Genomic DNA, 13,676 nt, shown 5'->3' with positions numbered 1-13,676 from the left:
TTATGCACTCTAAAAACACAGAGATAGCATTAGCCTTGCCAGTGCTTATGTATGTCAGAAGAACAGTGCTGGCCCACAGTGACTGTTTTTCCATCCCTGTATGTAAAATCATTTTAAATAATACTGACTACGGTCTTTTTTTAAAACCATTAGACACTTTGTCCACACAAGACTTGCCTATAACTGGTGGCATAAGTAGGTTTCTGCATGCCTGTGTATTCATCTCCAGAGAATATTTGAAATTAGTATACTGTTGAAAAAAATATAAATCTCTGAGTGCCTAGAAAGTAGGCAATTTGATTAACAGGTAAACTGTTGTTATTATAGTTGTGTTTCTTTTTTTTCCTGAGTGATGAAGATGTTCTTTTTATTTGGTGTTTTTTTCTTTTGATTCATTCACCAATTCTAAACACATATTGATAACATTATGGCATCTTGAACAACTCCGGTATATTGCAGTAATTGTTTAAAAGTTTAGATACCAGTTATCAATATTTATCCTGCAGATTAGCAATCTCTGTCTCAACCTGTGAAAAAGCAAAAATATTAGAATTGGTAGAAGGATCTGATTAGTTTAATTAATAAGTTTTACAGTATTTCATTCTTTGAAACATTAATTATGGTGCCTTTGATGTGCAGACGTGAGCTAGTTTTCAGCACTAAACCATCTTTGAAAATATTTACAACAAACATAGCTCCTACATGCAAAACATTGACAAGACAAAAAAAGAGGTGATACTTCTACTCGCACTGATGCACAAGTTTATAGGTTACCAAATAAACAGTATCTTTTTATATTTTCAGTAAATAACATATAAAGATTAATTTGGATTCTGCCCTGCCATACATAAAGAATTATTTAATGTCTGCACTTAATAGTGACTGATTCATTTTTAATCAAGATGATTAATTTTTGTTCTAGGTTGTTAAAGGAATATCCAGGATTTGTGTTCACACCCCGCTCAAGAGAAGAGCTTCCACCAAATTTTCCCAGTGATATCCCTGGAATTTGCTACTTTCTGGATGCTTATATTCAAGGAACAAACTCACAGACTTGGTTTCAAAAGAGAGATTTGGGAGATGGCAATGCCAATTTTTTGGGTGAGGAAACAGGAATAGACTAAATTGTACATTCAGAAATGTATAGAATAAATTTATAAATATTTGGATTTTTTTTTGTATAAATTGAAAATTTTTAAAACTGTATGAAACATGCAAGCACTTTAGATCGTTAACACCTGAAAGCCAGTATTAAAATTTCAGCAAGTATGTCACTGACTACTTTTTATTTTTCCTTTGCATAAGGAACATAGTCACTAAAGTAATGTTGCAGCTTCACAGTTGGAAATGCTACTATAAACTGTATTTTCCTTGTGGTAATTTGTTAGTGCTACGTAATAACTCAGTTCTCTCTGTACTGAGAATTCTAGATGTATTGTATATGCAGTTTGTCAGGAAATGTAATGTGCAAGTGATGCAGCCACATGCAGTGTTGTGAGCTGGTGCTTATCAATGACTATTAAAATGTATTTTCTTAGAGATTCCATAAGAAAATGTCCATTAAAATAGTGTCATTGCTATCACATACTCCTCCCAGTGCATCATTTGGGCCCCATCCTAGAAGTTGCTGACCATCTTCTCACACTGACTGGAGTCAAATTATGAGGGTGCTCAGCATTTTCTGGATCAGGCTGCTAATTGTAGCTAATAAACATGCATAGCAGAGTTGCCGCTTACTGTTTCATGAACTTTATTTTGTGTATAAAATTAATATAGATTAAAACACTGTATAATCACATACTAAAGTCTGTAATCATCAAACTATTTTAGTTCTTAGGGTTTTTAAAATACTTAAAAATAAAAATATCCCCTTGTTATTATGTATTACAGCAATAAATGTTTTCTTCTTGTTGTCATTTAAATTTGAAATGTTTTAACAGAAGTATAATAAAACATGATTTGGAATGTTTGCTTAGAAAGGAAATTCCAGTTAGACTGTATAAAATGGAACAGAAGCACACCAGCTTAAAGCTATGATCCTTATTCAAGGATGCAATGTGGGGTATGACATGTTATGGAATGGCCTATCATATGCTCACTTTAAACTTGCCAGGAGAATCTTCAAGTGAGCAGAAATGCTTTAAAACATAGGAACATATATACAAAGATTAATATTACTACAGTACAAGCTTTTTTGTTGTGGATGATGGAAAATGAATGAAGAACTCTAAAGGGTCTGCCTCTGGTTCTGGCAGAATAGAGTTAGTTAAAGAGTTGTGCATTTAGGATTCTGTCTGATCTGTAAGTAGCAGATCCATCTGCCCGGAAATTCCTCTGTGCCGTACAGTGTAATCCCAACTGCGGGCTGGAGAATTGCAGAGCTTACACACACTACTATTTCCAGTAGTATCAAATATTATTAGTTATTATTCTAAACTCTTAAACTGGGTGTTTGGCATATCAAGCCATAAAAGTCTTTCTTCAAGCTACTTGTCACTAAATCAGATTTTGCTTTCTGAATATTTACAGGGAGCAATTACATTAGACTAAGGTGCCATTTTATTAATTTTCTGATCTTGACTGGTACATTCTGAAGCTCAATATACCATTTTATCCTGCTATTTTGTGGTAGAAACTCATACAGAACATGTAGCATCAGAGCCTTGAGAAAAGTCCTTATAAGAGTCTAGCATTAAGAACATTTTAAAACTGTATTTCAATTCAGATTTCCTGTAAGCAGCATTTGAACAAAACTTGAAATATTGAATCCTTCTAATGCTTGAGGTCTACTATATCCATCTAAGATGCTTAGAAATAATTCTGTGACACAAAAATGGAACCTGAAAGTCTGTGTATCGTATATAAACATATTTCTCTATTGCACACACACGTATACAAGCCAGCATATCTGTAGCATTTTTGACAGTAGTATTTCAAGGAAACAAGAACTATGCAAATTTTGATCTTTGCAATATTATATTGGTCAGAAAATTCTATTTAATTGACAAAAATACCTAGAGGTTACTAGCAGTCCCATGTCGGTGCTCCCAGATATAAAAATGTGGGAATATTTGACGACTGACTCTTCAGTAGGCTTATGGTATTAAGCCAGTAATGACTGAGGTCAGCATGAATATATCCATCACTGTCCTTTATTGAATGTTAAAAAAAAACAGGCTTTTAAATAAAAAGGATTTCTTTCTCCAGATCTACTGAATAGGAGGGATGCTTAGGAGGGAATTTTCTTTTGTCCCTAGAAAAGAACAGTTGCTGGACTAGACGATGGCCATGCTCAAGGCCAAATTCTGTATAAATCTGTCATTAAATAGGATGTTTATCATGGCAGCTCCTGACACCTTCCTAAGTGGTGTCAACCTTCAGAGAAGAATTCTGGTAAGGTGTACACAGAAAGCAACATGCCTGAATCTCAGTGAAGTAAATAGGATTTAGACATGTATTTAAGACAGTAATTCACAAAAGTGCTTTAAAATGTACTTGTGTTCAGACTAGTTCTGCAAAAAAGCCACAAGTCTGTTTAGCTTTAAGTATAATTTAAGAATTTCGATTTCACTGAAGCTGTTCTTCTGTTTAAGTTTTTTTGCTGAATAAATATGTATTTAATAAGGGACAATTATTTTAACTGATCTTTTCACTTAGATCTAAAATATTCCTTTCACTTTTTAACTAATCTTTTCACATAAATTAAATCCAGTTGAAAAAGAAAAAAGGAATCAGAAAGCCAATAAGCAAATTGTTGAGATAAAGAAAAGGAAGGCAATTTAACCCATGCAATACTGGGATATTTTGCAAGAAAATAAAAGAGTTGTTTGATATCTTGTATTATAGTGTGTTATATTGTGGAAATCTTCAGAGACTATGCAATGTTATTTACATAAATATACAAAAACCGTAGTATTATGTCCAGAAACACTTTTTTTATATCTGAAATTTTATTTTATTAGTTCATGAAGATTCTGTGGGGCTGATTCCCATTCACATTTACACTGTGATGGAAGATACATTTTTATTACACTGCAATTTCTTTGCCAAAGAGGTGTAAATGGCCCTTGAAATAAATAAAAAGTGGGTCCTTTGAATCTTAGCAGTGATACAGCTAAAGAGAAAGCTATAGCAAAAGAATTCAACTAATTTGATTTCATTCAGGCATGACCTGTAAGATTCCAGGAAGATGTTGGAAAAAAAATTCACACTGCTGGTATCAGAGGAAGTACAATTAGCGTGGAGGTGATATTTTCTTTCTCACTGAACTGCTGTGCAAAACCAAAGCAAACGAACTCACACAAGCTAACAAAACAGTGAAGTGCACAGATAATTGAGCCCCTGGGACAGATCTACTTTTTCCTAGGAAATCTTATGAAGGAAGAATTCAGACCTCCCCCAAACCCAGTTTATTTCTCCCATAATTTTATTTCACAATCTTTTCAGAAACAGCTGCAACAAGCAATACAGGAGGCAAAATCAGTATTTCCAACCGAAAGCCATCAGAATTAAGGGGAATTGCTCTTGAATCTTGGCTAGGAGACTCTTTTTCAAACCCCACCCATCCTACAACCTACCAGGCTACTCTAGCTGCTACCGTTTTTTTTTAACGCCTGCTCATTGTTCTGCAAAAGCAGTGGGAGATTTGTTTCCTGCAAAAGCAATAACTTTTGTGGCTATTTGCCATATGGTGTACAACGTACTGAGTTGCTTTCAAAGTCCTGCTCCAGTTTATCATAAGCCAGCTTGGCAGGGACCAAATTTAACTGAGGCTATTTCTGAAATGAGAGCTGGGACTTTCTTTTCTACCTCTAAAATCTGCAAGATGTGCGCCACAACAGTCTTTAGAGACCTCTAGAACCACTCTGATGGTATGGCTGCTCACAACTGCATAGGAAGGAAATAATCAGATATAAGCTTATTTTTTTTTTAACTTCCCAATCCATTTGCATGAGTTCACTGGTAGACCTTTTCTGCAGAGCACAGAGGGAGAGTAAAAGTCACTGTCTTATATTACTCAGCATTGCTCTGATACTGAGGCAGAAATAAAAGATGGGAAATAATCGATGGTTCTGAAACCTTCGATGCAACCAGATGGTTCCAGATGCAACCATTTAAAGATACATACTCTCCTGAGCACAAACAGAAGGATCTGAATGTTAAATATGCAGTTAGGCTGGAACATGAAGCTGGAGAGCCAGTCAAAGAAATAATAAACTGTGAAAGAATCTGAAACAAAGTAAACAACCTTATAAAGTTGTGTGTCTCATCTGCTTCAGCAGACTTTTGATGCTGAAAGCAAAGTCGAACCAGCGGTTTCCTAATATAAATGTAAATGAGCACATTGCTTTGCAGTCCCATTATAAGGCATCCTTTGAAGATCTGTGCTAAAATTGTTTCTCATCTTCTGAGCAGTACAAAGTTACAAATTTTTGTGCAACTACAGCAAACAAACACCATGTTTACATGCACATTCTGCACACACAGCACATAATGGGAAGTAACTGAGAGAATGCATGCAGTAACATCCCAAGGATATGAAAAGAGGTAGATTAAGTCATAGATACATTTCCTCTCTCCTGATTTTTCAGCCAGAACAAAACCTGCCAAAGAAATATCAAGGACAAATGCGTTACCAGGGGCTTTGGAATACAAGCATGTAAAAATGAATAGGAGTCTTTCCACTGATTGCAGATGATGTTAGGGAAGATCTGGATATATTATTAGTTTGCTCCACATGGCTAAGATTACATTCCTCTTACAGGAGGATGCAACAGAGTGCTCAGTTTCTCAAATATACATGTTACTGCATTACAGAACAGCATGGACATATTGAGGGCTGTTTCATTCCTAGCTTGACAATACCAGTATTGAAAAATGAATGTAATGGTATAGTAAATCAGTGTATAGTGGTACATTAAAAATAATGAATCTTGCTGAAGTGATCTTAAGAGTGTATTTCTGCATCTGGTAAGTAGTATTATGACAATTCCAGATGTCAAGTCTCAGACCATTATGATTTGAAATTTAATTAGAAAATACCCATAATTCAATCCAATGTCAACAAAGTAACTCCCTCTTCAGTAAGTGGAATCCAGCAATACCATATAAGGTAGCGTTTTTATTCAGGATTACAGTAACAAAATGAACTGTTAAAGCAAAGTCCAAAGTAAAAAATGCAACTTATTAAAATGCCTCCTTTGTTTTATAGTGCTTGTGTATTAACACAAACCATATTAAGCTGAATGCAGATGTTCTTGGCCAGCTAGTGGTTTCCCAAAGTTATTGTCTCAGCAACTGCCCTTTCACACGGCATAAAGGATCCTATGTTACTTTTTGCTTTCATGGATCTCACCAGGAATTGCCAGATCAAGTCAGCATCTCAAATCAGGAAGAAACATGTTAAAATAAAACACCACTTAAAATGTATAGCAGTTGTTTTTCAGCTGTAATCACTGACTGCAACTCTTGCCTTTTTTATGGCCAGTGCAGGAGGCTCTTCCTGAGAAATATGTTCAGGGGAACACAAAGAGGCAAATTTGTCTGGTAGGAATTCTGTTACAAAAAACACTGTCTAAAAGGCTCCTTTCTCATCAGCATTCCATCCCATGCACGTCCCAGTTGTATCTAGTGCCACAGCTACTCTCTCACTCCTGAATACCAAAAAGCAGCTAGGCAGTAGGTCTTGAGCAGTACCTAGTGCATGAGGGTCCCCAAATGGGAATATGATTGTGTGCTACAGTGGAATAAACTTCAGGCTTTATGGAAGTGCATCAGATACAGTCCAAATTGTTGTGTGATGTGCATAATGCATGTGACCTAACAGTCCTGGTACTGACAGGGTTGGGCCTTGAAAACACAGCTCAGTACTAACAGCTTAATCTGACATGTATTTTATCTTATTGACTTGGACCCTTTCCTTTAGTTGAAACCAAATCTTGCCTAAGACCTACCAGATAGTCTTGATTCAGCAGGCATCGGGAATGGAAGCTTGTCCCTCTCAGCAAATCACTTCGTTAAATTCTTTAATTCAGCATCTTCAAAACTTTTGAAAGGGCATCCCTGTTTTAGAAAACTAAATCAATCACTATCTACTTTAACTCCTCCCATGCTGTTGTCACTTCACATTTTACAAATCTCACCTTGACTAGAACTTCCATTTGTATTACAATCGGTTAATCACAAGAACACCTTGCAAATGCAAGCTACCAAACTCCGAAGACGAAAGGCAATTTCATACTTGTCTAAGGCAATTTTGACCTTTGTAGCACTTTTGAAAAAAATGTCACTCAGGTACACAAAATTGACAGGATAATCTACTTTCTGAAAACCATATCCAAAAAGAATTTCATGGTAATCTCTCTAATATTTAATGAGCACAAGGGCTCACCCCATAAACAGACCGAGCAAGTGGATTCCCTTGAAACCTATGAAGAATGAGGATGGTTTTTACACCGATTCTCAATAGAGAACTACAACTTTGTATTGTAGGGCATGTTTTCCTATTTTCCCAAAATTTACTTTCTACCAAATAGAAAAAGTAGAAAATGACCTGATGTACTCAAATCTTAGTTAATTGGTGAAAACTGACCACTCCTCAGCTATAGGAAAATATAGCCTTTGGTTTGGTTTCAGCACCATGATTTATGACATTATCTCTGTTGCCAGTTTCTTGAAAATTGAAGAGATTTTTAGAGATTTGCATCTATTCAATTTTTGTTTGGTTTTCTACACAGATATATTTAACCAGTAGTTTGGTTAATTTATCTAAATATTTCCTTTCCTCCCTACAAAATAAGCATATTACTTCTATGATTTTTAACAGATTATATAGAAGCTTTTGTGCTTGGTCATTCTTTTAAAAAATCTAAAATTGGTTTTCCCAGTAGATTTGGAATGTATTAAACTAAGTAGAATTCATTATTGTGCCTACATGACCTAACAGCAGGGTTTCCCTCTGCTTTCTTGCAATGTCTACCGAGATCACTTTGCCAAATTTCTAATGTCTATCTCACTTAGAAGAATTTTTAACAGATATTAACACAGATTCAAAAGTTTACCAGGCAATAGATGAATTTTCAAAAGATTTTATATGGTGTCATTTTTTAACTTACTTACATGGAATTTCCAACATACATACTTCATTTTTTTTCCCAAGAAGTATGTGAACAGTTCAAAATTTAAACTTCCTTTATCTTACTAAGGTCTGAACTTCTGTAATTTTACTTACATCTAGAATCCATTTGGATTGGTTGGTGTCTGTGGCTTAGTGCCTTCATGTAGCAAGGTCTCTGCCCAAGAGCTGCTACAGTAGTAGGCCACCAGGTACTCATCCTATAATCGTCCTAGATAAACTAATTATCTCTTTAATATATTTTTATTCTTTTTAAGCAAGCCAAGAAAATAAAAATCAGTAGTCTCTTTAGAATTTTTATTTCATACACTGAGGCGAGGTCTTTTGATGGTACAAAGGGCTTTAAACTATATGGGTTTTTCAAGTGCTGCACTATCTTTTTTTGTTCCATGTATAGGATAACATATGATGACATTATGTTATTTCTGAACTGTCCTTGGCATATTGTCAGTAATCCTCTACTCAAAAAATCCTGTTGTAAGGATCATACCTTACTTAGAGAACCCTTTAGGAATCCATCTGCAGCAGGTTACTGATAGAACGCAGTGTTTATTCACAGTGGCTACTGACAGGGACTTAATAATACACAAGAAAACTCCCATTACTGAGATCACTCATTATTATGCTTTCAACTTCAGCATCTTTTGAAAAATGAACGTGCAGGGCAGAAATATCTGCGGTCATTTTGTCCCTCGGATTCTTCACTTTTTAGGAGGCATTTATCTTCCTAAGAGTTGAGTGGCTGCAGTGGTATATGAAACAACCGAGGAAGCGTTTCTGTTCCTGCGAAGGCACCCACTGCAAAGAGCAGTGACACCAGAGCGAGCACACCCTGGGTACCTACCCAACCACCAGGAAGGTGCCAGGCACCTGGATTACCTGGATGACGCCCGGGCCCCGCGATAGGCGCGGGCAGCACTGCCCGCTCCGCTCCGGGCGGTGCCGGCCCGAGGCCAGCGCCCGCCCCCCCCACCGCCTCCCGCAGTCCCGCCCCTTCTCTTGATTGGGAGAGAGCGCAGAGGCCGCGCTCGTCATTGGCTCCTAGAACAGCGGCCACGCTCTCCATTGGCTGCCGGCGGTGCCGCTCGGGGCGGCGGGGCCGGGGGTGGCGGTGAGGCGGCGGGGCCAAGGCTCTGCTTCGCGGCGGCGGCAGCACCACTGGCACCGGCACCGGCACCGCCACCATGGTGAGCTCCGCCCGGCCGCACTCCCGACCCGGGACACTGGGGCTGGCTGGGGGGCGTCCGCCTTACCCAGGCCTGGGCCCATGGTGGGAGGGAAGAGGCTGAATCCACTTGGAAAGCGGGAAGCCGGGCCCCAGCCCTTTGTTTCGGGGGGAGATGGGGGTGATGTTTCCCGTGGTGGGATCGCTTCCCACCGGGGTGGTGGGAAGGGTGGGATGGGATGCTGCGGGGCGCGAGAAGGGGCTCTTGTGCCTGACCGTGCCGCCGCCTCGCCCTGCCCGCAGTACGGCTTCGTCAATCACGCCCTGGAGCTGCTCGTCATCCGCAACTACGGCCCCGCCGTCTGGGAGGACATCAAGTAAGTATATGTGTCTGTCTGTGTGTCTGTCTGTGTCTGTGCGTGTGTGTGTGTGTCTGTGCATGTATGTGTGTCTGTTCGTGTGTGTCTGCCTGTCTGTCTGTTGGCCGCGAGTCCGGGCGGGGCAGCGGGCCGGCAGCGGTGCCCAGGACGCGGCTTGTCCCGCAGCCGTGACAGGACCAGAGCGGCTCCTGCCGCGCCTCGTCCCCTCTCGGCCTCTCCTAATGCCGCCAAGGCCCGTCTGGTTCCACCTTTCCCGGTCTCCAGGAGCCGCAGCGGGGATGGCGTTGATCCCCGCGGTTCCCTGGGTTGTGCGGACTAAGTGGCAGAAATAATGTGCGGGCAAAACGCCCTGAAGCCGCGGATATGCCCGTCCTTGCATCCGGCCACCAGGTGAACCACGCAACAGTTGCATCCCTTCGCATCCCTGAAGGAGCTGAAATACAGCGTTTAGCTAATAAACGCGGTCTAAAACCAGTGTGAGATTTTGGTAATGTCCTCGCTTGAAATTAAAAAAAGTCACTGATTATACAGAGAAATATGTATAAGAATGTAAGTATAAGTATGATTTTTGGCTTTCATCTCTTGAACCTGATCTGTTATGCTCAACCCTTGCTTTTCTGGCAGTATAATGTTTTTCTAGGGAGCTGACTGCCTTGACTTTAAACCTTTGATGAATTGTGAGATTGCGCAAAAAGTTTGAAATAAGTAATGTAAACAAAATTCTATTTACCATAAATATGGTAATATTGATAATTGGGCAAAACCAAAAGAAATATTTTTAAAAAGACCTAAAAGCTTACAAAGTTGTAAGCTTACTTCATAAGGCTTTAGGTAACTAAGTAGTCAGAAGAAAGTATTTAATGTGATCTCTTGATATTGTATGTTTAAGGGAAAAGTCAATTATCCAACTTGGAGAAAGTGGTCTTCTTTCAACTGGATGCCACCTTCTGTATCCCTCTTTCCCATTTATTTTGGGCCAATTTTAATATGTCAGTGTCGATGTCAATGTTATAATATATTGCTGTTGTCCTAATACAATTTTCAGAGTTAAAGGACAGCTTTTGACTGTGAGATTTTTATTACCGTGACACATTCTCTTCATAAAACTGTTCCTTAGGAATGTGGTAATCTTACACACTACCATGAAATCAGAATTATAGACATGCTCTTTGGAAGGCATCTCTGGAGGTCATCTAGTCCAGTTTCTGTTCCAGCCTGCATGGTTACTGGGACTAGATTGGGGCTCAGCTATGACTTTTGTCTAGCTGAGTCTTTAAAATCACCAAAGGTGAGTCCACAGTTGTGGTTCAGCAGGTGTTCATTGTTCTAGTGATCCCTGACAGTCTATAAGTTACTGTTTGCAAATGCAGTTCTGTGGATAACATAGGTGAGTGTTAAGTGAATGCCACACAGTTTTGTGCTGCAAGTGAGGTATTTATTTTTCTTACATACCTTATCTAAACACACTGATCTATTTTGAATTCTTATAATTTGATTTTTTTAAATGACATGTAAGTTATGGGACAATAAAATAAAATAGTGACACATGCATAATTTTCCATGAAAATTATAACATGTATAAAATATAATAATAAATATTCACTCTTTCTTGGCATGTCATCCCTTACCAAGATGCCTTTTTCCAGATTACCCACTGCTAAGAATTTGTATTTAAGATCAATCCATCAGAGAGGGTACAAAGTTTCATCTTCTAATGCAAGAAAACTGTCAGACTGTCAAAACCCAGCTATTATTCCTGATGCATCCTATCTCTTAAGATTTTACAAACAACTAAAAGAATACTGAGGATAACTAAAGCCTATGAGGAGTGTTACTCATTTAACGTTTTGGACAAATTTACTAGGAAGATGCAAAATACTTTTCTAAGGTCGGCTATGAAAATTCGGGAAGCTGGTATGTCCTGTTTCTGTTCTTCATGTGAGAAACATTTGTGTCCTGTAGCAGCCCAGCAGGTAGGCTCTGCCATTAGCTCACAGAGAAGATGGCTTTCTGAAAGGAAACTGTAGCATGACACCACCCAAACAGACAAATGGAACGTGAGCTGCAAGAAGGAGCTGACGTATATGCAACAGCTGCCATAGTTCCTTATGGAAAAGGCATTCACAACAGGGTATTTGTTCAGCAGGATTTAGTTTAAAAACTAATGTATCCTTGCGTTTAGAAACCAATAAACTAACCCCTGTATATTTCACTGTAACAGATTATAGTTGGTGCTGATTTAAGGAATGGTACAGGGTCCACTGATAGCCACTAAATTTTTAGGTACTTTTGGTTCCTTTAGTGCACTTACAGAGATGTTATGGAAGAGTTTGGGTGTTTAATCTTTTATAGGTAAATACAAACTTCTTGCAAAGGCTTTGTTAGAATTGTCAGTCATTTAGAAAACAACAGGAAGATACAGACCAGTGTTGTGGCATGCTGAGTGGAATCAGTTGAATCACTCATGACTGCAGAAGTAATTGTTGAAGTCAACAGTCTTTGGCTGTTTAAAAAAAATTGAGAGGAACTTTGCACTATTAGTGTAGTTGAATTTGCAATACTACATCAGCATTTTTGTGAAGCAGAAAGGCCTCTGGGTAGTTCAGCACAAAATTTATCTAAGCTTTTTTTTGATCTGATCACATACTGCTATTTTGTTCTCTCTGAACTCACTCCAGAGATGTGAATCAGCAGAGTGGTGGGTTGTGATTGCTGAGTGATTCTCAAATGCCAGTGGGTGAATTTGTACTTAATATTGATAGAAGGTAAAAGAAAACATAGAACTGAATAAACTGGAGTAATGAAAACAGGTCATTCTTCAACAAAAATACATTCAAAAAAGTTAAATACTGAATTGAAAGGGTATGCTCCATCTGAAGCATGAAAACACTTCTGTAACTTCTTCGGTCAAAAGTGACATTGGATGAAGTTCTTACATATAGAATTTGGAAGTCCAAACAGTTGAATTTGATGCTCTTAAGAGTGGTGTTTTCATTGCCATCACTTAGTGGTGTTATCTGAGTCAGAATGATGACTTCAAGTCTCTGTTTCTGCTTTTTCATTAATTTTTCCATGTTCTTAGGAAACTACGATCTGTCAAAAAAAGATACATACTGATTTTGTTTTTAAATTCCCCAGAGTGGAATTCTTGGGAAAGTTAGGCTCCATGTTTTTTTTCATCCACTTTAAAAACAAATCATAACTAGATAACGGACTTTTTTTACACATCACGCAGCCTTTACAATGAAGCTTGGGGGAAATATTGCAGTATATACTTTGATATATGGCTTGGTTTTGCTAAAGAACTAGAATTAAAATGCTTGAAACACAGAGTGATTCAAAGCCCTTTATTTTTGAACCAACTTTCTGGATCCCAAATAGGCTGAATTCAAAATAACATGAAGAAACCTGGCATATAAGCAGTGAAAGTTAATTTTGATTTGTGGAACCTTTACTCAATTTCTCAACAGGAAAGTCTCAAAAATTTTTTTCTCCTTGCTTTTTCTCTGGCTACCACTCATGGAATTGAGAATTTGAACTTGCAGACAGTTCTTTTTGTGATGAAGCCCTGGAATCATTAGAGGGATTTAGCAAAGCTGGATGAGCGAGAGGGAGCAAGAGGAAAGTCCTGTAGTTGCTGAATTCTGCAGTAGCAGATTTTTCTTAGTGGGAAGTGAAGGTGATCAGCATAGTAATTTCTTGTGCTTACTGGCACTTGTAAGCTCCCTCTACATTGCTCGTTGTTATTCACTTCTTCAGTCCTTGGAAGGGGAGACTTAGGACCCAGAATACATGGAAACAGACTTCTTTGATCAGCACTCACTAGCTCTGCAAAGAGTTATTAGCAAATAAACTGTTCCTTAGAGCTGTTAGCCACATTTTTGCTGAGAAGACACTTTGCATTTGTTCCTTCCCTGCTTAAGAGAAAACCTCTGTCAAATCCCTTATTTTGTCACTGTTACATCCAGAGGACTATTTCAGATTGTGTGGCCATGGT

The 13,676-nt window shown here is 38.4% G+C and overlaps 2 protein-coding genes and 1 long non-coding RNA gene across 4 annotated transcripts in view; 2 read left to right on the top strand and 1 right to left on the bottom strand.

Annotated features, from left to right (window-relative positions):
• Window positions 1-1,975, top strand: part of GUCY1A1 (guanylate cyclase 1 soluble subunit alpha 1) — a 34,752-nt gene extending 32,777 nt beyond the window's left edge. Inside the window, exon 9 of the mRNA XM_027739553.2 lies at window positions 923-1,975. Coding sequence (XP_027595354.1) covers window positions 923-1,124 — 202 coding nt within the window. The 3' untranslated portion in view covers window positions 1,125-1,975. The remainder of the gene's footprint in view (window positions 1-922) is intronic.
• Window positions 1,976-5,546: 3,571 nt separating this feature from the next.
• Window positions 5,547-9,089, bottom strand: LOC120323291. Its single transcript, XR_005563613.1, has 3 exons — window positions 9,014-9,089; window positions 6,954-7,062; window positions 5,547-5,603 (listed from the first exon to the last, which is right to left on the bottom strand). It is a non-coding gene; the product is annotated as an uncharacterized LOC120323291 (long non-coding RNA).
• A 146-nt stretch (window positions 9,090-9,235) lies between these two features.
• GUCY1B1 (guanylate cyclase 1 soluble subunit beta 1) overlaps window positions 9,236-13,676 on the top strand; it is a 43,008-nt gene continuing 38,567 nt past the window's right edge. The window contains exons 1-2 of one of the 2 annotated variants that reach the window (XM_039381528.1): window positions 9,236-9,321; window positions 9,603-9,676. Coding sequence is in view for 1 of the 2 variants with exons in the window: in XM_027739563.2 (XP_027595364.1) it covers window positions 9,319-9,321; window positions 9,603-9,676 (77 nt within the window). In the remaining variant the exon portion in view is untranslated. The remainder of the gene's footprint in view (window positions 9,322-9,602; window positions 9,677-13,676) is intronic. The other variant, XM_027739563.2, reaches the window with a different exon arrangement.

The sequence above is a fragment of the Pipra filicauda genome, unplaced genomic scaffold (assembly GCF_003945595.2).
Source record: "Pipra filicauda isolate LSUMZ 115617 unplaced genomic scaffold, ASM394559v2 scaffold22_size4397567_pilon, whole genome shotgun sequence".
Classification (NCBI taxonomy): domain Eukaryota; kingdom Metazoa; phylum Chordata; class Aves; order Passeriformes; family Pipridae; genus Pipra; species Pipra filicauda.
This window is presented reverse-complemented; position numbering and strand designations above follow the sequence as displayed.